Consider the following 27,159-nt stretch of genomic DNA (forward strand, 5'->3'; position numbering starts at 1 on the left):
TCACCGCATGCACGCAGGAGGGGGCCCCGGCTGGCCCGGCTCGGGCCCCCTCCGCACCCCGGGCCCCCTCCCGCACCCCGGGCCCCCAGCCCCCTCGGGGGGCCCCCACCGCCCCCTCGGCGCGCAGCCGCCTCGGAGCTGCCGGGGCGGGAGCGGGGCCGTCCCCGCGGCGCCGTCCCGGGGCCGGCGCTCGGCCGCCGCGCACATGGCCAGCGAGGGCGGCGGGGGCGCGACGCTCCCCCGGGGAGGGGCTGCGAAGTTGCCGGCGGCGGGCGGCCCCCGCCCCGCACACCTCCCCCGCGCGGGGGGAGCGGGAGGGAAACCCCCAGTTCCGCTTCCTGACGGCGCCTCGGCCCGGGCGGGGAGCGGCGGCCGGAGCGCGGGGCTGCCGGCGCCCATGGCCGGCGAGCGGACGCGGCGCTTCACGCGGAGCCTGCTGCGGCCGGGGCAGGCGGCGGAGCTGCGGCACAGCGCGGCCACGGCCGCCGCCGCCGCCAGCGGGCGGCTCCAGCAGCGGGTGAGTGCGGCGGGGCAGCGCCGAGCGGGCCGGGGCGGCCGCGGCGGGGAGCGGGCGCCGGGCACCGGCCCAGGTGCGAAGCGCGCTGGGGAGCCGGGGAGGGGCGCGGCGCGGCGGGCAGCCCCGTGGGGACCGGAGCGGGGGGGGGCGCCGCGCTGCGTCCCCGGCCCGCGCGGCCCCGCCGCCCCGCGCCTCGCAGCCTGCGGGCGAGCGCTGGCCCGCCCGGGCGGCTCGCCGGTCGCCGCCGGCACCGCCTGCCCGCGCCTCGCCGCTCAGTGCCACAGACGGCTGCTGATGGCCCTCTCGTTGCGGGAGCGCGCTGGCTGCCTTCCTCTCCTGAGGAGTTTCGCCGGTTTTCTTTTCTTTTGGATGAGCGTTGCACGGGCAGATGAAGCGAAACACGAAGACCGCGCTGCCGGTGCCGGACGAGCCCGGTGTGCGCTGGGGCGACGGGACCCGAGCATCCGGCTCTCCCAGTACTTGTCAGTCATGTGATTTTTAGGTACTTCACAGCCCATATGCTGGTGTATAACCATAACTGCTGCGATGCGTGTGCGATCTTGGTGGTTTCCACTGGAAACCCCGTGGAAGGGGGCCTGAAGTGCTGCAGAAACACGGACCCTGGTCTTCCTAGTAGCATTTGCTTCTAAAACGCGTTGCGTGAGGCTTCAATCCCCATCTCTCCAATAGAGGAATAGCACAAAAGGGCTGTAAACTGTTACCACGCTGCTTTAACAGTATTTCCTCTCTACGTGGTTGTGTGTAAGAACTTAGCTGATAGGCACGAGCAGCAAATTGTTAGGGTTCACAGAGAAATGTCCACTAGCGTTTTTCAGTCACTAACCATTTATGAGTCATTTATTAGCCGTTTTTATATTAAGATCCCTTTGGACTTAAAGCTATGTGTTATGAGAGATAAATGACTCCCTCTTAGATGATTAAGCATATCATTTCTGTGAATCATGTAATTCAGATAAATATTTTCCTTTTCTAGTTTTTCAGGCAACACAGTTCATGGACTAAAAAGCTGAAAGAGGGAAAGTTCTAAGTGAAATGTCATCACTCATGAAAATTTACCCCACGCCAGTGCCTAAATGCAGTGCACTCTCTCTCTCTGCATAAAACAGGAAATAATTCTGCAACCATGTTCCCGTAAAGTTAGTGAGCTGTTTCTGTCATCTGAGGGGCCTTGCCCACTAGAAATGGAGAGCGGCACTGAAACAGCCATTCTGCTTGGAGGCAGCAGCCGGTTCATGCTTCCTAGCTGTCTGTACACCAAACGCGAGTTGTTTTCTTTACCTCACTAGATTTGCAGTCAGCTTTGAAGGTCTTCATAAAGCATTTCAAGCTTCTGACATGTGAAAGCTTGGTAGAAACTTAATTGTCTCTTCTGACTTCCCACAAAGGTTGTATGTGTTGTCAGCCCTTGTCAAATCCTAAAGTGTCTCTACAACTGTACCGCTGGCAGGTTTGCACGGTCCTGCCCTCTGGGCACATAGAGATCAGAATTTGGCCCATTGTCAAACAGGATACACAGAATACCCGCCGATGAAGTTTTGGTGTAAATGTTCTAGAAACCATCACTGTTGGTTTGGGCTCCGTCCAGACACTGCTGAGTAGTCATCCTCTAAGAGAGTGTGTTTAAGTCCGTATACCAGCTAAACTATTGTATTGTCTAATTGCATCTTAAAGTATTATAAATGAAGTTCTATTAGAAGTATATTTTACTCTGCTGTGTCTCTGCTGCAGGAATGCAAAAAAATAGAGAATGAGATTGATGAAGAAAATCTGAATTTGATGGTCTGGTTCCCTTGAGGAGAGTGGTTTTTTAAGGTGTTGCTAACAGATCTTACACTGCTAACTTAGGAGTACAGTATTTAATTACTGCTTGTGCATTTGAGTTATATTTTATTCAGTCTGTCTTTAAAACATCAAGACTTCAGTTGTGGGGCGGCAAAAATTGTCTACCGCTGCTGTGAGCCTGACTTCCTGTTGACTGATGAAACGTACCGGTGCTGGATTTCATCAGGGCTTTTGATTCGATATCTGAGGCAAATGCAGTCAGATCTGGAAGGATGGGCTTTTAAAGATACTGAAGTTAAGATTTGAAGACGCCAGGCCAAATTCTGGTTTCAGTTATACTGCTCAGTGGGAGCACTTAGGGACTTCCAGATGTTGTGTTTTATTCACCAGCAGGCACAATGGTTCTGAAGTCTGGGTTGCTTGCTGTGTTGAATATGTATGGCTCTGGGAAGCGTAATAAAGTTACCATCTTTTTACCATACTTTTTTGGGTTGCCAGTAATGTTGTCTGTGAAAGGCAAATTTTTATAAAATGTTGAGGACTCATGCCAGGGTACAAAGCTGTTATCTTCAGGTTCAATCTTTTCTAGCTACATCAACTAAGAATGAGCAGAATTAACCATTGTATCTTGGCTAACAGGCAGAAGATCCCTTGGCAGCCGTAACTGGGGTTGCTGGTTGTCCGTAGCCAGGTTTGGGGCTGCCACCTGGAGCTGCGATGTTCTGTGCTGGGCAGCGATCGTTGCTGGATCCATAAGGCAGAGTGCCGGGGCCGGAAGGTCTGTTGAGGCTTGTTTTCCAGGGAAGCTCCTCTGGCCTATGTGCCTTGCACACGGAGGATGCTGCAGTGGCGCAGTCGTTGCGGTAAGGCTGTTGTGTTGCTATTGTAGAAAAGTCCTGCAGGACCTGAAATTTCTGGCTGAACTTGACCTGACTTTTGTACTAGAAATGAATATTCTTGCAGAAGAGAAAAATCTGGTGTATTCAGTGAGGTGCATCGGTTCTCATCGCATCTTGCTCTGGATGTATCAGCACCTTACATTCCAGTTATACTAAATCTGACTTGTGTCCGAGTGTCCTGAAAGTTGGCACATCTGCTGTCAAGAGCCTCCAAATAACTGGCTGCTACAAAGTAGGGAAAGTGTAAAGGTGTCAAGTGTACAGAATTAAGCATAAAGGTGTAAAGAATTAAGCCTGTGTATGTCCTGTATTGAATTGCAGCTGGGCCTCAGTCATCAGGATCTGTCATCATCAGGATTTGTAACAGCACCTGCAGTAGGGGTCGTTTGTGTCTTAGCAATTTGGTAAGAACCTAGGGATCAAATGCCTGTTTGACATTAACTGTCTTAGAGAAAAGTGTTGTGTCTTTTAGCTCTTGGCTCTCTTCAAATATATTTTTTTTTCTTTTGTGTACTTTACCTTTCCTTTTGCTCATTTTTATTCATTTAATATGGGAAAAACAGTTGCTAGTATTCAGCACAAAAATCTGTTTGTAGAAAGAAAAAAGTGTCAGTGTAATCAGGGGAAAGAGGATGGCAGAAGTAAGGATGTTTATCATTTGGTGTTGTACAGTATAAGAGAGGAACTTCTGTAATACCCTGAAAGATAGAAAGTGGAAACGAAGGTTGAAGGTGGAATATAAGTGTATATCTTGTTGGTAGGGGGTAGTACCTGCAGTGTTTCAGCACAGGTAACACATTCTACATTAATTACCCAACTCTTCAGCAGGGGGAGGGAGTGGTGCTATCAGGTGTTAATGGTGTGTGGCAATACTTCAGGTTGTTTCCACAAGTGCCTAGTTAAGCTTTCATGTAGAAAAGGCAAACTAGTCAGTGAAATAGATCAGCATCATCTAGAAGGTAAATAATTTATTGTATTTTGAAACTTTGTTGTGAAATTCTTTGTCTCTTCTAATAGAAAAGGCTTGTTTGAAAGTTGCTTTATGAATGCTTGCTGCCACTGCCCAGGAAAGCTGAATAGCTATGCACGAGAAAGGGAAATTAATATGTTTGTTGCTTTGTTTGTCTCTGTACCTGCAGCAATGTTTCACTGGAAGTTTTTAAAATAGGAATGGGCCAGTCAGGGCTCCTGGAAGTCAGCTTGCTAGCTGCTTAACTAATACTAAACTTCACGTTAAGCTATTATTTCTAGATCTCAATTTGGCAAAGTACTGCTGGCTGAAGTACTCATCCTTTACATAAAGTATTGTGACACTGTTTTTACAAAAGAGCTGCGGGGGGTCTTGCTCCTCATCTCTCTTCCATACTTAAACAAGTTAACAACAATCTGGGATTGGGCTGTTGCTCCACACGTCTTTTTTTTTTGGCAGAGGTTTCTTTCCATCACACCGCAGCCAAGCACAGAGAGTTGTGGTGTCCAATGACCTCGTACTGGCTGTCTCTCTCTCGAGTGGAAGGCTGGATTACGTAGCTTTCTCTTCCCCCCCCCAAATGGGTTTCTCTCCTTGTTATTTTACCTGAGGCCGCTATAATTCCTCCCTGAAAGAATAGATTCCATTTGTTTCCAATGTATATTTTATGTGGTATGTTCTTTACAAATAATAAAGTCTCTATTTATATTGTAGTTGTATATTTCTAGTTTTGAGTAGGTAATGAACTGTTGGTGGGGTTTTTTTGTGACTCCAGTGGCATTTTGAAGTCTCTCAAGAAGAGTAATGTGTATTGTTCACAGCCTCACAGAGAACACCTACTGCCTTGGTTCCCTGGATAATAATAGAGCTTTGACTGTGCTTATACTGTAGGATCGTGTTGTGTGGCCTTTTCTTGTTACATGGCCATGCTTGAATTGGACTTCCATGTTGAGAATCAGGCCAATGAATTAAATGACACTGAAAACTTCATCTGTCTGGAAGGTATGGTGTTAACTGAGGTGTTCCAAAGACAGAAACTGGACTATGAAAGGCATTTATACAGACAGTGAATATATCATGGTGTTGTACGTAAAATAGACTCTTGTGTGGTTGTACATATGTGTACATGCACAGTCTTCACAGGCCAGCTACTAGATTTTTGTCTATTTCCCTGCAGACTTCTTAATGTATTTTTATGTTTTCTTTGGTTAAGGCTGAGGTGATAGCCTGGTGAAGTAATCTTAAAAGCACGTGCATAGAGTGAAAGCCTCGTCCCGTTTTGATGGTTGAAGAAAGAGAGAGAGAGTTTATTCATGGCACAGGCATAAGGGAATATTATCTGTAGTCTAGAGCTGGTGAACGTTCTGCTTTTGCGAGCCTTTGCATTTGAGATAAGTTATGGCTTGTTCAGGGTGGACAACTTGTCAGGCTTATTTAGGATATTAGCAACCTTCTGTGAATGCAGTGCAAAATTGAAGTATTAAACAACTTGATTATATTTGTATTTTACCTGTGAACCTTATTCATGAATCTGTATTCCAAAATTTATCTTTGATTAATATCCTGTGCCACATCCCTTACTTGTTCAGGGACAAGGCCTACATTATTTGCAAGTAACCTCTTTTCTCAGTAATGTTTTTGTTTTGAAGTGTCCGGCATGTAATTTTGTAGCTGTTCTTCAGTTGGGGTATCCCAAGGACGCTTGCAGTGATGTGGCCCTGACAAGGATCTGACCGTTTTCAGCTGGCTGCTAGAGCCCAGATGTAAGGGCAAACCAAGCAAAGGGCACAGGGAAGAATGCACCGCTTGCACATTCTCCAGCTGCTAGGCCGCCTCCTCTGCAGGCGGACAAAAGGGCCAAAGTTTTCTCCTGAGCAATTCTAGGAACTTCATTTGAGACTGGTACCGGGGATTAAATTGATGCAGAAATGAGGAAAAGGAGATAAGAGAAGAGAGCCTCAGAGAGGGTGGAGGCAGAGAAGGGAAGAAAACGGTTTAGAAAGAAGTTAAAAGCATTGGAGAAAATGGGGGAAAAGAGAAAAGACTTTGTGGGGAAAGAGAGGCTGAAGAAGGCAATAAAACGAAGGAAAGAAATGAAGAGAGCTGCAAGAAAGATTTGTCAGGTTGGTGAATAACTCATGCAGATAAGTCCTCAATATGCAACCCTGGGCAGTAATTTAGTAGGTAGGGAGACCTAGGCACTCGGATTTAAATGCAGAGTTCTTACTGTTGTCTTGAATCTGTCACTTGACTAACGCTTTGTTTTAAATTCATGGGAAGTGAGTCAGCTTGAGTAACTCAAAATGCTGTCAGTTTATAGAAGCCACATTAACTTTTTTTCCCCTTGCTTACAAGGTTAAATAAGTGGTCTGGGGAGTGAGAGAATGAACAGTAGTAGAAAAGAGAAGGAGAATCTGAAAAATTAAGCTTTGTGTTGGCTTTGGAGGAGGACGGTTGCGCAGAGAGAAGGTGTTACTATTGTTGTGGTTTATAACAGGCGGTTCTGCGGCGTGTATGTCACTTCCAGAAGTCAAAACATGTTTGTAACTGTCCTAGCACAAGGTCAAAAAGCTATGAAATAGTGACACAGATGTGATTATTACACAAATAACAAAGACTTACTTGCAGTGTGTGCAATGTTTCCACTTCAGGATTGCCTGCATTTCACAAAACTCAACAGTAATTTTCTGAAGCTAGATTGTATTTGCTGTCTGTATTATATCAACTGTGTATTCTTATATTAGCAAATGCCAACTTTATCCCTGCTTTTTGTTGATAAGAAAAACAAAACACCAGGAGCTAACTGCCCAAGATCATGCAATAAATCTATAGTAAGAACCTCAGAACGATTGTCTCTGAGTTCATCCCCATGATGGGCTATCCTGCCCCATACGGCTGAATAATTCACCTGGCTCTTAAGACTGTTTCATAGTCTGCCCCACTGTTCTCGTTGCTGACATGGCCAATTTTTTCCCTCTCCTGTAAAATGTAAGAGAACTGAGATCTGCCTGACCTTTGTGTGCTTGCTTAGCGTGAATGCCTTCTCCTCACGTTGTCCCTTTCTGGGCAGAACACAAGCAGGCTCCAAATAGCAGTGTAATAAGAGGGCACCAAGCTGCATTCATGCTTAATGGTAATGTGTGTCAGTGAACTGTTCCGGAGCTGTTCTCTTACAGGAGAAACTCAGGACGTTTTTTCTTCTTTTTGTTTCGCAGCCCTTTCCTCTCCTTTGTTTTTTAGATTGGGCTCACAATGCAGTAATTATTTTTTCCCCTCCATGTCAATGATACATAATTACAACCTAAACACATTGCTTAAATATATTTTTAGTAGATTACTTGTCATCTCTGGTACCATTTTTTCCCCCATGATACACAAAGGCAAGAGGTTGATTTTGCTTTTTTTTTCTTAAATTTTACACAGTGCTTTACAAATACAGGGACGGAGTTCCCTCGGGGCACTGGGGACTGTGCTGCCCAGCCTTTCCTCCCCGACTTGTACTCTGGGAGTTAACATCCAGCCTCTTTGCTTGGGTACTGTAATGCTACTTCTCAGCTGGAACCCAAATACTACATGTTTTGGAACACAGTGTAATGTTTTGAAATGACCTAATGTACATGTGCTTTAAGCTTGTATAAAAATGCATCAGATGAGGAAATCTGGATACATTTGTGACATGCGCGGGTTCATACCGTGCAGACAGCAGTGTGAACTGTAGCTGCTGTCATTAGGATCCCGGGCGAATATAGGGAAATGGAGGTGGATGCCTCCCTCCAAGAGTCTTCTGCTGCCTCTGTGAAACAATGTTTTATCTCTGCAGACTCAAAAAAAACCCCACCTCAAAAATTGAAAAAAATACACTGTATTACATTTTAAATTACTAATTCATTCATTATTAATTAACAATTAGCTTACTACTAGATTTTCTTCCCACTATTGCTGTTGTGCAGTTGGTATTATATGCATTGTCCAGAAATTTAGTAAGCTGTCAACATTGTAGTGATCTTCTTAATTCTGAGTGTAGTTCTCAACTTCTGACTTCGTGTGTGGAGGAAGTACAAGGCAGTTCTATCACTGAGTCTGAATTGGGCTTTTCAGCTTTGACAGTAACGTTGGCTGACTTAAAGCAAACATGATTCTAGGTTACTTTGACATGTTGACCTAAATTAAATGATGTAGATATAATGAAATTTAATGAATGCAATGGAGTTGGATATGCTAGAGGGGAAAGAAAGCTTCCTTTCTTAAGTGTTACTATTTATCAACAAGAGTAGTACAGAAATGTTCTCTCTGAAACTGAAAAGACTTAGCATAGCAAAAAGGAAAGAACTCTTTGTTTATTGTCTTTGGCTTTGGTTAACCATAATGGATTTTAATTTTTAAACTGTCATCATTTAAATGCATTGTTTGCCCATGTATGTTTTCTGCTAGATCTACCTGCTTTTGCAACTGTGAGTAGGCTGATGTATGTCAGCTGATTTTGAGGAGTGTACTTCTCATTTATTGGCAAGAATGAAATTCTGGACTCTCAACTGTCTCATAACATATGCCTCTGCTTTTCTGAGGACTAAGTTAAAGGCTCACCATGTGGGGAGCACAAGGTTCTGCAGAGACAAGACTTCTAAACGTCTTTTATCCGAGAACTGTCTGGAACGCTTTAACTATGGGTTAAATGTGTCTGTGTTTTGATGCAAGTTCCTCAGTGATCTTTGTTCTAGATCGTGTTTTTTCTTGTTTTGGGGGGAGAGGTTGACATGATTTGAAGAAAACATACTTACATCTAAAGTGTGAGAAGCTTCTCCTGTGATTTGAGTTTCTGCCAGGCTCTGGGACAATTTTGAGGGGTTTGTAAACCTTACTGGATTTCAAATCCTGCCCTCCCCACTCAAATTCCTCTGACTTCCAAAAAAGTATTCATTAAAATTCAAACCAGAGTTTTGTATTTTGCATGAGTTAGAGAAATCCTTGGGTGGCTACCAGCAGTTGGCCTGTGACACCTTTACCAATTTCTTTGTACTACTTCCTGATATTACAATTAATTCCTTTTGCCTTTCTTTCTCCTGGTCCATTTTCTACATTTGCTCTGTGACTAGAATTAATGCAATATAGGACCAGTACAAAGCTTATCACTTGAAAGCTCTGAAGTACAGCCTAGTTGGGATTAACATGGGACGCTGTCCCTGCGTGTCTGTGATTCTGGGCACAAGCCTTGTTTTTCTCACACCTCCCCATTTCTTGCCCTGGTCCCCCTCCCTCCTGCCCATCAGCTCTTCCCCTGCTGTTCCCTTTCTGCCCCAGACCCTCTCTCTGTTCTCTCTTATGTCTAGTTTGTGGTGGATTTTTAGACAGATCCTCTCCACTGTGCAGATGGTTTGAAACTAAAAAAAAGTTTTGTGTATCTATTTTAAAAGCAACCTCCCTTACTTCCTGTCAGCTTTGATACAGACATGATGCGTGTCTGTTCCTGGGGCATTAAGGTTAGCAGCCGTGGGGGATACTGGACCTATTTCACCATTGGCATCTACGATGGCGTCGTTTGGTGTTAAATGTGTTCGTAGAGTGTTTAAACTCCTTTGATACTTGTGCAGGTACTTGCCGGGGAGTGGGGTAGGGGAAGAAATTTGGGACCTTCTGCTCCCTCACGGCGTGTCTGAGCGTGAGTAAGCATCTTCATCCTGATCCTTGCAGGCTCCTGACTCCTCATTGTGCTTAGTGCTGCTGCAGCTGGGAGGTGGGGGAAATGAACACAGTGGAGTGCTCTGGTTTGTAGATGATGTGTCCCCTAAGGTGCATGACAGAACAAGTATTCTGGGAGAAGGGACATGAGGAGAGTCAGGGAGGACTGTTGTGGTATCTTCTGGCCATAGTGGCGTGTAATGGAGCCTCAGTGGTTTCTAATTCTGAAAGTACTTTTTCCATCCTTTCTTCTGCTGTGAGACGCTTGTTGCTGCTTCTTCCTTATCTTCTCTCCACCCCCTGCCGCCTTGCCCTTTTAGCCCTGTGCAAGCTCTGGCAGCCCCAGCAGAGAGTCCAAGCCAAAAAGCCAGCAGAACAGAGAAAAGAAAGGCTGCTTATGCCCAGATACCGTGTAAAATGTATGTGCAGTTTGAGGGAGGGAAGGAGGCCAGTCCTCCGTATCTCCCTTCTCGCCCCTTTGGAAGCAAATACAGCACTCCTTTCCATGCTATGAGTAGGCGCAGAAGAAAGTATTCAGAGCTTGTTGAGTCTTTTAGAGTGAAAGTGATGGGCTGAAGTCAGCCTGGGGGCTGTTGGTTGGACCATGCTGGTTTAGGTAATAAATCATCTTTGGAGTCTGTCCCATGAAAGAGCTTTCTCCATTGCTGTGCAAGTACTATGGCACGTGCCAGGCTTGATGTCTTTTGTTAGGAATGCCTCTGTTACATTTCACAGGCCATAAATTAACTTGTGGTATTTGTAGCAATATTGGTCTCTCTTTGAAGATAGAAGTGTACAGACATTTTCCTGGATTCTTTTTTTTTCCTTTTTTATTAGTTAGAAGAGCCTCAAAAGTGGTCTCAAGTCTCAAAAGTTTTCAGGGGCCAAAACTTGGCCATCCTTGGGATGGAACTGTTTCATGGCTTTGAACTTTTAAGCTACACTAAACAAAATACAGGAGAGTGCATGGTACAGAACAACTGTGCATTGATGGGGAGAGACCTTGGGAAAACAAGTCCTGGGTCACACCTCTGATTCTGCATGCAGAGAGAAAGGGAGTGATGAGTAAGTATTAAAAACAGTAATGAGCAGACTTTGATATTTATTCCAGAATATCATGTGGTCTGTATCTTTTGTATTCACATATTTGCAATGCATACTAAAATATGTGCTGAGCTATCATGTCTCCATTGTCAGTATATAGGCACACTTCTTTTCCTTCCATTCATGTGTAGCAGGTGGACTTCCAGCAGTGGATAAAGAGCAATTACAGTGACAATGCAGAAGTGAAATATCATACACAGCTCTCATCTGAAAGCGAGTTACTAAAAAGCATCTGCCTGTTCCAAAGCTCACATCTCACTTTAAACATCAGTTGCCTTTTACATGAGTAACAGTTGTTTTTCTCTTTGAGCTGTGTGATGGTACGCTGCTTCTGTTCTGCTGACACCATTTCATTAAACAGCTAAAATTGCAAACACTGGTGGAAACTAAGTCACAGAACATTAAGTAGAATTGAATGATACTGGTCTCTTCAGTGCTGCATGAATTTATCCTCGTAGCTTCCCCAGAATCAATGAGAACTGTTTTGGAGGTTAGTTAGGAGAACTTACCAAACAGAAATTCAGGAGATATATGAGCAGAAATTTAGCTTATCTTCTTTCCTAGTCAAGTAATAATAACCTGTGGTTTAACAGCAACCTTAGGAAATCCGTAATATACACAAAAAAAAGTTGCAGTCTAGGTAGATGATAACTTTTCTTCAGGTGTCTTTCAGAAACCTCCTGTTCCTCCTTTTTATGTTTCAAATACGTACCCAACCATTCGCATGTTTCTGTAGACTTTGGAAAAGAATTGGAGCTCATGAAACAGAGGAAATCAAAGTGGTATAAGTCTGCTCATTTTGGAAATGGAAGATGAGATGATTTTTTATGTAGGAACGCTAGTTCCAGCTTGCTGTGGATGTTGGCAGTAAAATACTTTTTGCCTTCTATGTATCCTTTCTCCAGAAAGGGTGAGGTGATAACCGTTTGCAGACCGGGTTCAGGTGGAAGTTACAAGTTACTTGAATCACAGTAAGCAGGATGGGCAGTACTACAGCAGGACACAACAACTGACGTGCCTCGGTGTGAGGTTTATCTCCTTTTTTTCTTTTTAAAGTTGTTCTTGCAATGAGAACCCTTCAAATTTACTAGGCATGGCCTGTATTTTGCACTTAAATGTTATCTTACTCTTAATTCTTCATTCTCTTACCTACCCACTCCCTGCTTTGCTGCCCTCTCCCCTTCCAGTCCTCAGTGTTTGCTGCTCTTTGTGTCTTTCTCCCACTGGTCTCTCAGCCTCCGTTAATGCCCCTCTGTATGCAGGAAACAACAGTATGTCAGTTGTCTGTCAGGCACCTATCTTTGCTTGCCATCCACGTCATCTTAAACCCTTCTTCCAGGAATTCTGCTTGCCAGTTCTTCGAACTGATAATCTCTGTGCTCTTTCTCTTCACTGAACAGCTATCCTGTGTTGCTCTGTCTAGCCATGCCTCTCACCTCCATACTGTCAGTGTAAAGTCTTTGGGCTTGGTAAGAAGCCTCTTTCCTAGCTTTAGTGTAAAGTTTTACATTAAACAGATGGTTTTGTATAAATACTTGCTGTTTGAATGACTGTTCATTAGATAAAATATAATTCAAATAATAGGTAGTGACTCTTCTTGAAAGAAGAACCTCTCAGCTATGTCTGTTTCCTTAAAGCATTTCTGTATCAGTGGCTCCCTGTTCAGTACAGTGTGGAAGACAGTGGAATATCTTGATGTGTGTATATATCGATAGATTTGTATTCTTTTTTAAATAAACTTAAGTAAATAAGTAGCTGCCAGGGCTAACATCTGTTTCCTTGGAATAATGTGGCATGCATGTTTTTTGGGGTTTTAAGCAAAGATACTTGACATTTAAATTCCACGCTGATGGATATTGAGATGTGCTAGAATGAGCTGTCAGGGCCACTATACTTGGTTGTTGTGCCCCGACACTTCAGGGTTTCTGTTTCCTATCACTATTTCCCGGTGTGTTTTTCAGAAGAGCCCGACTCCTAATCCTAAAGGGTCTGGCAGGGATTCAGATTTGATTATGTGAGTTTCTTTATTTTGGGGAAGTCTGTGTGACAAAGAATGGGAGTCAGCAAATGACTCTTAGATTGGAGTTTGAAAAGCTGAGGTGTAAAACCTGTATGCTGCAGCAATGAGGGGTTGCTTTTTAATGTGGTGTGGCTCACCCACGGCTCTAACTGATGCGGTAACTGGGAATGGCAAGTGCTTACCACTGGGGAACACATAGCCAGACGTCCTCAGAAGCATGATCTCTGCAGAGGAGTGCACCAGTGACGTTCAGACAGAGACACAGAAGGTGATGCTCACAGGCATCGCTCCTCGTGTGCTGGCAGTACAGCTGTGTACCACGCCGTCAGCTCTGGGTCTAACAGCGGATCCATCTCTAGTGTGCATTGCCCCTGGTAAGTCTCAGGTGCAAGCAGTGGAGTCGCAGAGGTGGCTTTAAGAGTGGTGGTAAAAGGAAGATCGCTGTCAAGGAAAAGCAGCAAAGTGGACCTTGCTGTTTTGCCCCAAAAACACAGCTGCAGTTTTACAAAAGGCTGTGTATCAACTGCCTGTTGACAGTTAAAAGGATGAAACTTTTAAAAACAAGAAGTCCTTATCTGTGTGGTTATTAATAGTTTAAAGTATGAGAATTACAGGAATTAAAACTAAAGAAATAAAAAGAACTCTGACTCTTCCCCCTCATGTGTTTCCTTCCCCTTTTTTTCCTGCCTCCCTCCCTCTTTATTTGCATGGAGGCTTGCATCAGTGGAACTAGATATATTTTCATGTAATGCTACAGTATTTAGGTGGATGATATTAAATGGGAATATTTAGGGGCAAGAAGATCATCTTTTTTCCTTGTCTTTTAATTGTGCCTGTTAAAGGTGAACCTTCAGATCACTAAAGTCTGGAGCTGCCTGGAAATCTGCCTGTTTGTGTTTCTTTTGCTGTTCTTTGGGTATGTGAGTGAGGGGGTGTGTGTTATGTTTTGGAGCATGTGTCTCTTTCTAAGAGAGGAAAACATCCCAGGATTTGTCACAAAATTTTCCTTTTTTTGTTTGTTTGTTTGTTTGTTAGTTTTTGTTTTAAGTCCAGTTAAATGCTAGACTTTGGTTTCGCAACTTAGTGTACTGGCACAACTTGCCTCAAGGGGAACCATACTGAGATGGGTGCCCTCAGTACCAAAAGCCTAGACATTAGCACACTATTCTCCTCTAATTCTTGTTTACGAAGATTTTTTTCCTTTCTTGAAGAAAAAAGCATGGAAGTAACGGGCAGCTTACAATTTCCTTCAGTTAACTTTATAGTTAACTTTAATTTATAAGGCAAAAAAGATAAGGGAAAATGACAGTGGTCTGACTCTTTTTGCCTGTATCAGAGCTCCAGGTGTTCCCTGTAACCAGTATGCCAAACAGCTTTTCCTGTCATTAGCTAACAAGGACTTTTTAAAAATGTTTGTCTTAAGGGTATGAAAATAAATGAAAATTGAACCATGACTAAGGAATAATACTTTCTCGTTGCTATTATCATGGGCTCAGCTTAGGAGATTTTTTTAGTTTTTTCATGTCTGTCTGTAAGATAACAGTAGTGAAAACTAGTGAAGTGCAAGTGCTGATGGTACGACTGCTTTGAGGCAGTTTGGCAGGAAACGCTGCTTCCTGTTCTCTTTGATGTTCTGTTGACTGTCTCATAAATATTAACCCATCTGGGGCTTCAAAATTTGTTGCTACAGTGGGATGAGTAATGTCAATAACAGTCAAATTTAAATATCTTTGTTGCTTTAAATAGATTGAGTGGATTCTGGTTAAAAAAAAAAAAAATCCCATTAATTCTTTTGGTTGCAGTGGAACATCTTCAGATTTCTATCTGCATAGATAGTCATAGTTGGAAAGCAGGATTAGATTTACGTTTAAAGCGTGATCTCATACTGGTGTGGTTTGGTCTTCTGGATCAGGTTAGAGCTTCCAGAAGTTGTGTGTCATAGGCAGATGCTGGCTTCCTCAGCACTCCTGAGTCAAAATAATAATTGTAGTGCCATTTGATGATGGGCTTCCCAGATCATCAGATAAATCTACATGTGGAGTAGAATGGTGGATGCATCTTCTGCATTATTTTCCTGATATTAATTATTCCCTTGTCTCTTGAAACCCCAAGCAAGTGCTATCCACAGTCCAGGGGTAGCAGCAATACCAAGATAGCGGTGAATCTCCTTTAACCTTCCACTGCACCTGTTTCTCTTGGCTGACAGTCGTGTGAATGTTGGTTCAGCAGGATGGCTTTACTTAGTTAGGGTAGTACCTCCTACCAGGGTGTAGCAGTCTTTTATGGCTGGCATTCAAGCTTGCGGTTTTTTCAAATCAGATGCTGATATATGATATTTGAAAGCCAGAGGGTGCTGCTTCACAGAGTGGTGAGATGGGCTGATAAGCTTGTGCTGGGTAGAGGACACGTTCCCTAGGTGTCTCACGTGAAATCTGTGGCTTCTGTTTCCCAGTGCTTATGTGTGCCACCGACAATCTGCCCCGGCTCTCTCCTCAATAAATTGCCTACCTGATCTTTTGTGAAGAGTAGTCATGTTGAATTTAGCATTACCATATCAAGAGTAAGACACTAATACTGAGAGCGAGTAATTGTAACCAGCTCCAGCCTTATGCCTGACAGTCTGTGTTTAGTTGTGTGTATATATCTTTATTTGGATGTAACTGTTCCTAATTTGCTCAGCTGCTTGTTAAAAGCATAAATGACAGCAAGGTGAGAGCTCTTCTGTTGGTTGCAATTCTGTGTTAGCATGAAATCGTTGTAATATTACATAAGTGATAAATGTTTGTTAACTTCTGGCTTGTATCTAATTAGAGCACTATTTATATGTTGGAGTAAATTTCAGCAGAAATGAACAGTTGCTATCTCTGTATTTTAATTTCTGCCAGAATTCTAAGAGAAAGTTGAGAATACTTTTCCTTGATATGAAAAGGGGGTATGTTTAAAGGAAATTCTGTATGTATGGTAATATATTTGCTTGGATATCACGTGTTCTAATTAAAGCTTTGGGAGCGTAGACAACCAGTGTTTTACTTTCTTAAAAAACAACAATAAAACAATCTGCACAGTTAAAGTTCCAGCATGTAGTCTGTAACATTTAAATTATTTACTTAGGCATTTGCACTTTTGCAGCTGGAGTTACTTAAGAACATAAGCCTGTTGAATGCCCAGCTGCTAGCAGAAGAGCGAGGGGGTGGTCCAGGAAGTTGGTCATCTATTTAAAAATCTAATTGCGTGTTCAGCACAATTAGAGAACTGATTGCTTCCCTGAAATAAATCAATCCATTTGTAAGCATAAATAATTACCATTTCTTGAAAAGCACTCTCTGGCTGCTTTGTTCTTTGTTTACTACTCGGGTGGAGAATTCCTGGAAGACTAAATAGAGAAGAGGTCAATGTTTGGGTACTACCTAAAATTATTAGGATCCCCTTGAAGTTCATTTGAGATGTGTCATAATAAAATTGAGAATGACATCACTTCTGTTATATAGTAGATCAAGTTTTTCTTAGTAATGCTCTTGAAATGGTTCTACGAGAACAGGATTTTTTAATAAATATCAATTAATAAAAAAAAATACCGACACGATTAAGGCTTTAATAACAAAATCAACTGACTTGCACCCAGACATTTCAGGCAGTGAGAATGAAAACTCTTTGCACATATGTGTATTTAGATCATAGTTTCTACTCATATTTTAATCTCTTTTGGAGTTCAGTATTAATCTTTCAAAACACACATGTTACTAATAAAAATACTATTATTCTAAAGATTTTTGCCTGAAATACCAACCAGAAGACATATGTTTTTAGAGACTGTGTTACAGCTTAGCAAATATAGACCAAACAACTTATAGTTGGGCTGGTTTTGCTAATTTTGTATTTAGTTGAATAAAGAGCCTTGTGGATGTGAATGCTAATTGATACCAGCAATGCAGGTTCGTTAGTTTTGGGGTTTGTACAATTTTATTCTCTTCTAGAGTTCAAGTAAAAGAAAGGGAGTGAAACCCTGACAAGAGACATGAAATGAAAAACAGATGTTGCACAGAAAAGCTGTCCAGGGGACAGAACACCACAATGTCGCTCATTAGATGCTAAAATAGCTGTTACTCAGTTTGATATTGTGATCACATTCTTGTGCTGTGAAAGAAGCAAAGCAAGATCATTTCTAAAAAGTGCAGGATGCATTTTGTTTTTTCCTTTCCGTGGTGATAAGGGCAAAACTGTGGTTTTTCAGGCTCTTCCTTAGGCAGGGCATGAGAGGTAGCAGAGGAGCTGTGTAGGAGTCACTCCAGGTGTAGCCCTTCTGACAGGGCTGTGGTATCCCACGGAGGACTGTTGCTCTGAGGAACCACGTGGTTTTGGCCTGCTGTTGTACGGGTGGTCTCACTGCTGCATTATGCAGCTTGGACTTTCTGGCTACTGTAAAAGGAGGGGCGATATGATCTGCTAACAACCCCTCATTGTAATGAAGAGGATAACTTCTGTTGTATGATAGTAGCTGGCACTACATACCCACAGATCCCTTTTCTGTTACACCAGTAGGATTCTGTGTAGGTGGTTTTCTGTGTAGAAATTCATGGTTTGCCCCATGTGCTTTAGCCCTAGAAGTGTCATGGTTAGGACATACATGACATGATCAAAAGGGAAAAGGTTGCTTGGTTTGCTTCCCCTGGAGCTATCAGATTTGGTTTTGGGGGGGTTTTTTGAGCAGCATTTAAAAAAAAAAAAAAAAAAAAACACACCAAACAAAAACCCCAAGACCCTTCCTTAATATTTACAGCCTGAAAAAAATTCTAGACTCCTGATTCTTCTCTTTATTTTGGGAAAAACTGCCGCTGGATTCTTGGCACTGATTTAAAAAAAAAAAAAAAAAAAAGGATCCAAAGCCACATTATTATATTGCTGGTGGAAGTAATCCATATTCTTCTTGTGGGATTTTTCCTGTCAGATAAAAGGATACATCTGCAGCTGCTCTTTTTGGGGGAGTGGGGTGATAGGACATCAGCACCTGAGACAACACAGGTTTTGTTGGCCACTGTATGTACAAATTTTACTTTGCATTTCCTTTCTTACTTTATCCACGTTTTGTGCCTCATTTTCCAGCTGTAGAAGCTTATGCTCGGAAATTGAGTGAGATTGTTCCTTGCTCCTGGCTGAACTCTTTGCATATGGAGACTGCCTCAAAGTGAAATTGTCTTGAAAAAATAAGCAGGGATTATACAGCTGACTGAGTTGAAAGAAGCCTGATTGGGAGCCTCTTTTGCTCCTTTTTATGTTAGGTTAGAAACAGAGCCTTCTGCAAAGTAAAATTGTATGGCCTAAATGGTCAGTTTATAGCCTCTTGTTCTTGTCTTTGTGTTAGCCTTTGGCTTGAGTAACTCCTCTGCTTTGGCTGTGTTTAGGGCTCTCCCAGGCAGGGCACAAATTCAGGCTCAGGTTTGCTAGGCTGAATAAGCTGTCTTCTTACACAATGACGAAATAACTTCCTTCGGAAGGAATTTCTGGAGGTTGTTAAGTCCAGCTCCCCACTCAAAGCAAGTCCAACTAAATCAGGTTGCTCAGGCCCTTGTCCAGTCAAGTGTTGAGACTCTCCAAGGATGGAGGTCCCACAATCTCTAGGGTGCCCTGTTCCAACGTTTGACCACCCTCATGGTGAAGAACCTTTTGTATTGTAAGTAATTGGTATTTCCATTGTCGCAACTTCTTGCATCCCATCCCCTGCCAATGTATCTCCAAGAAGAGTCTAGGTGTGTCTTTTCTATACCCTACTGCTGGGTAATTGAAGACAGCGGCAAGATTTCCCATCGGCTCTCATTTCTTAAGGGTGGGCAAATATATTTCTCTCGCCTTTCCTCATATGTTGTGTCCTCCAGCCCCAGTCTGTCTTGGTGACTTTCCACAGGGCTCAATCCAGTGTGTCAGTTTTGTACTGGGAATCTGAGAACCAGACACATCAACCCCGATACTCTTCAACAGGTTAATTCCCTGGTCATGTTAGCAGGCCTTTTCTGCGACTGGTTCATCCTTCAAGGTGGACAGACCTGTACATATATTCTCGGTGATGTCTCACGAGGGTATTCGTGTTATTACTATTAAATATAGTAGTACAAAGGCTTCCTTTGCTAGAGATACCTTGCATTATGTCCAGAACTATGTTGAACTCTGTACATGCTGGTGCCGCATCAGTAGTTGATGATCATTCTGCTGCTGGCCATTGCCTCCAGGTCTTACACCTTTCCTGTGGTTTTCAGCTGCTGAACTCCCAGCTTGCAGTAGAAATTATTATCTTCAAGGCATTTGATATTTTGAATTAAAAATTTATTAAATTAACCTGGAGTGATTTAGGCAGCTAAACTCCTGGCTCCCTGGGACAGTCCATCTTTCTTGTGAGGGAGTTTGGAAAGGGGTTTCTTGGCTTGAAAATCCAAAAGCCTCCTGCGAATGGCCTGTGCAGAGCCAGGTGGGAATCGCTGCTGACCTCTGTCACGTGCGTAGTCCGACTCAGAGGCCGAAGGTGTTGGCTGCTACTCTTGTCCTGTCAGTCTGGCTTCTGGGAGAGAGAAAAAGAAGGGAGAGAGGAAGGATACCAAAACTGGGAGGCAGGAGATGAGCCAGTTTAACCTCTCGGGCCTGACTTCATAGGCAGGAAAAGGGGGGGGGGGGGTTTAATGCAAACAAATAAAAAATGCACTTGGCTCCCAGGTGTTTGTTCTAAAGGCTGACATGCTAAAGAATGGAAGACTGTGCTGGAAAGCTGTGACCTCAGTGAAGATGCTGTCAAAGTTAACTGTTTTCTGCATGAGACACAGCGATGTGCTGGGGAAAAAGTTACTGCAATCCCTGGTAGAGACTGGGACCGGAGGTCTGCGGAGCTGGTGAAACTCTGTGTGCGGACTTCAGGGTCCTAGTGAAGGAGAGCAGAGCAAAGTCTTTTCCCCTCTCCATCATCTTGCTTGTGGCCGTTCCTTGACACATGCCATGCAAGCTGCCATTGATTGACATACTCCAGTTCCTTACATATTTTTACCCTGTGTTCATTTGCATTTCAGAGTCCTGCTTCTCTAGCTTATCTGGTAGGGCCTGTGTTTGTACCTGTCTTGTGTAAGCAGTTAGGGTTTGTGTATGAAGCCTGACTGATTCATTTAGTATCCAATTCCACTCTTTTGTGATGGTAAACAGTTAACGTTTTTCTCTGTTAAATAATATGAGAAACATTAAAAGAAAGAATTCATTTATCTCATTTAAATTCCTACCTCAAATTGTGAGTCGTGTATGTGTTTTCCTGCTCGAGTGAGTTGTTTGAAAAGTAAAGCAGTGTATGAGTAGATAGGAGCATGCCAAGAGATACCTTCCCTTGCAAGCTCTCTCCTGAGCTGAAAGAGAGAGATCATCTTTTCAAAGAGCTAGAGGCTGAAAGTGGTCTGGGTGTGGAGCAGTTCTATTTTTTGTTATCTGTTCTTAGCTGGGTTGTGAGTAGAAAGATGTCATTGGCTTGGACTGGAAGCAAATTGGAATAAGAAATGCATTTTCTAACAAGATATCACCGTGCTAAAATTCTGCTTTACTCCAGATTTGAGTGGCTTCTTTTTGAAAGTAACTCTAGTCTCTCTGTATTTGTTCTTGCTTTGTATTTCTAGCCTGTATTTGAACAGAAATGCTAATTTTGGATTGTGGCAAGCTGTGGCTTTTACAGAAATAGAGACTAGGTTGTACATCCTGAAGATGCGATGTCAGCAGTACCAATTTTTATGGCTCTTGTCCAAAGTTTGTTGATGTCAGTGAGAGTTTTTCCAGTGTTTTGGTAGGCTTTTGATCATGTTTTAAAGGAGAAAGAGTAGTTCATTAAAGCACTGTGCTATTCAACCCATATTCAGGCTATATAACATAGAGAACATTGCTGTACAAATGGCACCTCATCCAAACCCACATGTTATTCTTAAAACCTCATTAGCAGCTGATGACTGACTTCTCTTAGAGCCATGCAATGTGCCATTGGGAGAACCGGCTGAGGGATGTTCCTCCTTGGTCGCTGGAGCTGCTCGTTTCTCTTCCCAGTATTTCTGTAAGCAGCAGGGCTAGTGCCAGGGCAGCAAATGGAGAATGCATTTGCTCCTGTGTGGGAACAGTGGCTTTCTTTGTAGCTGGGTGTGTTTCATTCTTAAAAATTAATTTGTGAAACATCTAGACAAAAGTCTGGAGTTTTTGCGTGTCGTGGAAATCTTGAACCCTGGCAAGGTAACAGACCAGCTGTGCTCTGTTAGAGCTGTAAGATCTGTCATAAATAATAACATATTAGAGTGAAAAGAAGCTAGTGTGTTTTGTTTTGTTTTGTTTTTTTTCCCCCCTCTATGCCAGTTTTAGTTTTCAGACTCTTTCCCATTGGGTTAGTGAAATGGAAGTCTTCTGGAAGCAGGACCAGCTGCTGATAATGCCATTTGAGGGGCTGTGTGCAAGTCAAACGTGGATCTTTTCAGAAAGAGAGTAAAGATTTGCTACCAGTTCTTTTTGGGAACCAACAGGGTAGTGCCTGTTTTTTCTGCTGTGGCTCATTTACACAATCTTCCCTTCAAAAGTGTGAGCCCAGACTTAGTTGTAACTTCTGGTGAAAATTCTTTCCGGAGTTTATCTTAATACATGTTTTTATTTAACACTGTGCCAGGGAAGGGATGACTTTTGGTAGCTCCAACTAATTGTCCTTCAATGTTATGGGATAATAAAAGTTCTTTTAAAAAACAAGCAAACAAACATTTGCTTTATAAGTTAAGTGGTTATTTTTCCTCATATGAAGTTAAATATTTATTTTTCCTGTTATATGTTTAAGGAAACCACAACAATGCTCTTAGCTGCTCTTTAGAATATTTAGTGCTAGATCCAGAAACCACTGGAGTGCATTGAAGTAAAGAGGTTTTCATCACTGCCCATAGGCTACCGTTCTCCCATTTTACTTAATCTAAGACCTGAGAATAATCCCAGTGATCTCACAGAGGCTGTAATGGTAGAAAACTACCTGTCAAAGTGAGAAATTTCTTGAAAATCAGCAGGGTGCTTCACCTGAGTTGGAAATAAGAATGTGGCAGTTATTTGCATGCAAGTGATAAAATTTTTTTCTCATTTTGTATGAAGATAATATTCTGAGAAACCCCTTTAGGTGTTGGAGCTCCAGAGATGTGGGTTCTAGCCCACCTTCTGTCATTAGTCTGTTAGAAATGCTTACTTCAGTCTTTTTTATCCCTTTGTCTCTTTCCTTATCTGTTAAATGGTTGCAGTATGTTGGTGTCATTAGTGAACTGCTGTGGGATTTAATGGGGGGAAACCTCTGTATTTTGGCCATGTACAGTGTGGTAGTAATTAAGAGTACTCCACACAACTTCTGCATAGTACTTTTCACCAGACATCAACATGAAAGAGGTTAAAAAGCAATATTGAGAAGAGAAAGGTGGCATTAGCACATGCAGTCCGGATAGCCTGTTTCTGTGGTTATCAGACTTGCCCCCCCCCTCGCCCCCCATGTCTGTACGTGATGGTTTCCATTTTCAGCAGGTAAAGTCAAGAAACAGCAGAGTTGTAAGAATATGTTTTGCAGCATGAGCTCCCATGAGCTTGCCCGTTGGCCAGCAGCCCCGTGTCTGCTGCTGCGCAGCCCTGGCTGGGCTCCCCATCCCGGGTACGCGTTCCCCCTTGAGCAGCCGGTGGTTCGGGTAGCACGCTGCCACGTAGTTTGCACAAGGGTGCTCGTAGGGCAGACTCAAGTTCTCGTAGCCTGCTCGGTCTTTCTGTGTCATGTGTAGCACTGTGCTGCGTAGGCAGCCTTCAGGTGGTCACTTTTTTTTTTTTTTTTAAAGGTCTGTGCTTAACTTGTCATTCACTTTGAACTATGTGCTATTTCGAAAAGTTATAAACAGCAGTCCTAATCCTGCAGCCCTTCCTTTGGGCTGTTTCCCTAGCTATGGTGGAGAAGACCTCACTCATTTTTAAAGGTTTTGGATAGTGCAGTTACTTTCTTTTTTTTTTTTTCTTATGTAAAGAGAAGATTTTATAAACACAGTCATTTAATCTATGTTACTTGTCATACCCAGTGAGGAGGGCTGAGTCTGGTGGTGAATTTGTCTTTCATGTACTACTCCCTAGAGGGTGCCATACACTTACTTTCTGCAGTCCTCCTATTTGCTCTGTAGCCAGGTGACATCGCAGTGGTTTTGTGGCAGCACTGGGAAGGTATCTCCTGAATGTTGCACTAGTGTAAGATTGCTTGCTGCTGTAAGGTACGGTATGAGAAATGAGCTGGTGGATGATTTGAGCCCCTCTTGTATGGTTATAACCGTACACTACGAATTGGGGAGTTTGCACTGACTGTAACTTAGTACAGTTAAGAATTGTTTGTGTTGGTCAATGATAGCTTCATGAGAAGGAATGCAGTTTCAAGATAAAAGCTGTGTGTCATTCAGGACCTGTACTGACCAGGTACTGCATTAAATGCTTTCCCAGGTCAGTAAGGAGCAGCTGGTAGAAACTAAAGAAATACAAAGCCTATGTACTTCTGACTGTCTTAGTCACATTTGGCCAGACCCTTGGGCCTGCTTTGCGGTTTGAGACCTCAGTGTTTCTGATATTTAACTGTTTTGAAGCAACGCCTTGAAATACAGCGCATGAATGTTTTCAAATGACTGTAAGAGGGTATGTTACTAGTGGAAGGCACAGATGCTCTTTATGGCTTTTAGCAACTGCGAGTGCATAAGCTTTCTTTGAAATAAGTGCATGATTACTGTGTGCACTTTAAAGCTTTTTTTTTTTTCCAAGAGATATGATAGCAGTGGTTCAGCCTAGCACCTCACAGCCTCTTGTAGGCCACTGGGCTAGATGTGAAAGCTTTGGGACATAACTGTTTTGGAAGAAAAGACAGGGCTGCTCCTGAAGGTGGATTCTCAGTCCCCCAGACCTCCATTAGCAACCTGGCAGCAGACAGAGAACAGGAGGTGGTATTGGAAGTGCTGCCTCTGTGGCAGTGAGAGATGCCACTATAACGTGGTATCCACCATGTTGCTTTAAGGACACAGTCATTAGACAAAGCACGCTGAAAGATCTGAGTTTGTACTATTCCTCAGGCATAAAACATGCAAGGAAAGGAGGCAAGTTAAAGAGGGTTTCTGTCATCAAGCAGACTGCCATGAAGACTACCTCTTGGAGTACTTTACCCGTCCAGTCCGGGTCTTGATGCTGGTTCCTCAGGAGCTGGTTAGGATTCCACTGTTTGTTTTGAAGTAGCAGAGCATGAAGAGAGACTTTCAAAGTTGGGTATGTTTTTTTTCCCCTCTGCTTTCCCTGCAAATGCCTCCAAGCCTTTATGAAAAATATTGGAGACAAGGACCTTTGATGACTCTGAGGAAACTTCCCTTTGCTAAGAAGATAATGTCTATCAGCTCTTTTTGTTTTGGAAGGGTGATGTGAGTGATAAATTACAAGGTGCTGAGAGATGACACAGAAGCTCACCAATACGTGAGTGATCCTCATCTGCATCAAGGTAGAGACTGTAATTTTGTTATTGTATCTTGCGTAATATGCTTGCCTGCTACTTGTATAGGCTAGACCTTTACAGAAGTTTTACTATAACTGTGGGTCTATGTGTGGAGCTGTGAGTAACAGCCACTGGCCACATTGCTTATGCATTGTTGGGAGCTGCTCATCACCTGTACCAGGATGATGTATGTGGAACAGTAACTCGGGTAGGATAGCCATGAAAAACTGAAAGACTCACTCTACTCTTCCCAAGAGAACACTTCATGCTTTAAAATGGTTGGGGCTTGCGGGGCAGTCTGACTCCAGAAGTGCTCAGATGTGCTTAGCAGAGTGCTGCGTGTGGCCGTGTGTGCCAGTACGGCACCTGGACTAGAACCATCCTGAGCTATCTCTGATTGAGCTATGTGAGATAAATAGCTCACCTGGCAAATGTTACACTATCTCTGATGAAGGATTTTTAGTGAATTGACGTTGTTTTGCCAGTTTATTAACCATGTTTAGTTTAGGTAAATAGTCCTGTGAGTCAGCTTCAGAGTGCCAACAAATTGCTCTCTGTGACAGTAGCTTTGTATAAACCTGCTTTACACCAGTGAGTGCTCTGCTCAGCTGGATACTGAGCATCCTTTGGTAAGTCGTAATGGTGGCATGAGCATTATCATTTGTAACAACACTGTTGTTATTTGTACTGTTATTCTCTCTTTAGTTCCTGTTAATGGCTTGCAGCTTTTGTGGGCCAGACTGAACAGACTGTCACAAGCAGTATCAGAGGCATTCCTGGTTTTGTGGATGGCTCCTGCAGTCACCTGTCATTGCTGCTTTAGGATCTTCACACTTTAAGAGCTTCTCCATAACTTCTCAATGCATTTAATGCAAACACATCTTGGAGAAGAGGGCTTGTTGTCCAGATAATTAAAAAAAAAAATAAAAAATTGTGCATGCCATCTTGACAGCTGAGCAAGTGTAGGCAAAGGGTTCTTCTGACCTGCAGCCATCCTCCTTGCCTGAGGAGAATGCAGCCTCCTCTGGGGTTGGAAGGAGGGGTCAGTGTTTCACTTGGAAAGTCATCCTCTCACTAAAGGATCTCCTCTGAGAGCTGCCTTTCTATCTTCCTGCTCAAAGCCCTCAGCTGAAGACCAGCATACCAATAGGTTATATCCTGTTTATTCAGATGACATGAATGCAAATGACATAAAGAGAAAGGAAAATTAATGGAATAAAGAAAGCTTGTGGGAAGGAAACATGAAATTTTAATGTGGTGTGCTAAAGAGGTATGAAATAGGAGCGTTAGCAAATGTTTGGTAAAAGTGAGAAAACTCATGGGTTGAGATAAGAACAGTTTAATAATTGAAATAAAATGAAGTATAATAAAGAATATACAAAGCAAGCAATGCATGATGCAGTTGCTCACCAGCTGCTGACCGATGCCCAGCCCGTCCCCGAGCAGCATTTGCTGGCCTCCGGCCCAGTTTATATGCTGAGCATGACGCCATACGGTACGGCATAGCCCCGTGGCCAGCCTGGGTCAGCTGTCCTGGCTGTGCCCCCTCCCAGCTTCTTGTGCACCGGGCAGAGCATGGGAAGCTGAAAAGTCCTTGACTGGTGTAAGCACTACTTAGCAACAACTAAAACATCAGTGTGTTATCAACATTATTCTCATCCTAAATCTAAAACACAGCACTATACCAGCTACTAGGAAGAAAATTAACTCTATCCCAGCCAAAACCAGGACACATGGCAAGTGTGACCCACTTCTGCTCTTGCACAGCTTTGCTGCTGCACAGACCCAGCCCTTGGAGGGCCAAGGACTGGGTCACTGAAGTCATCTGGGTTAAAACAACTGTCTTGCCTCTTCCATTTTTTTTAATTTTTTTTTTTTTTTCTTTAGGGTACCTTTAGTGGTCTGCTTTCCAGCTTGTTCCTGTAAACCATCATGCTGGTGTTACATGGCTACTTAGCACAGCTGAAACAAGTTGTGGTTAAAAATGGAGTGAGAGTGGGCAGCGGATGGCTTCCAGTGCAGATATTCCTTAGCCCAGCATTGTTGCCAAAGTCTTCATAATGGGGATTTAAGGAGTTACTTGCACAAAGGAGTATTTTGCTTCTCAGGGTGTTTCACTGAATTCAGCTTCTGGATTGAAGTGCTAATTAACACAAAATAGTGCTTGATGCTGCACTGTAGGAGTAACTAACATTGTTGATAGTTGGTGTATAAGCATAATGTATGCTAATGAGACCCCCTACATTTGAAAAGCAAAGCTATTGGTACTGTGTGTGTGTCCAGGCTTTTTTAGTGGGCTGGGAGGTTTCCTTTCCAGTGATAGTTCATGCTTCTGTGAGATTTCCTTAGAACAGAAGGGTTTTTTTAGCTCTTTAGTGGTTTCTTTTCCCCTGTGCATTAGCTGTTTTTTCAGTTCTCAAATTTTGATCAAGGCCTGGAGGCCACTTTTAGCTGGCTTTGGCTGGTTAGTTTACTTGGTTTTGGACCAAGTGTCATTTTTTTTCTCCTGTAAGAGATGAAGTGCCAAGATTATGTCATTCCTACTTGTATCTAATAATAGCTTAATCCACAAATAATTGTAATGAAGTCACTGGGGACACTGGCAGAGAATAGTTTGATCCAAAGACCACTGAAATGAATGGGGTTCTTCACTGAGAGCAA

At 43.1% G+C, this 27,159-nt stretch overlaps 1 protein-coding gene across 2 annotated transcripts in view; it reads left to right on the plus strand.

The window, feature by feature from the left end:
* Positions 1 to 397: 397 nt before the first annotated feature.
* Positions 398 to 27,159, plus strand: part of DOCK10 (dedicator of cytokinesis 10) — a gene marked incomplete at its 5' end in the record, with an annotated part of 165,167 nt that continues 138,405 nt past the window's right edge. Inside the window, one exon of one of the 2 annotated variants that reach the window (XM_082319272.1) lies at positions 398 to 517. In XM_082319272.1, coding sequence (XP_082175398.1) covers positions 398 to 517 — 120 coding nt within the window. Of the gene's footprint in view, positions 518 to 6,188; positions 6,313 to 27,159 lie in introns of those variants that run through there. The other variant, XM_082319273.1, reaches the window with a different exon arrangement.

This window comes from Platalea leucorodia (genome assembly GCF_965183815.1).
Source record: "Platalea leucorodia genome assembly, chromosome: 8".
NCBI classification, from domain to species: domain Eukaryota; kingdom Metazoa; phylum Chordata; class Aves; order Pelecaniformes; family Threskiornithidae; genus Platalea; species Platalea leucorodia.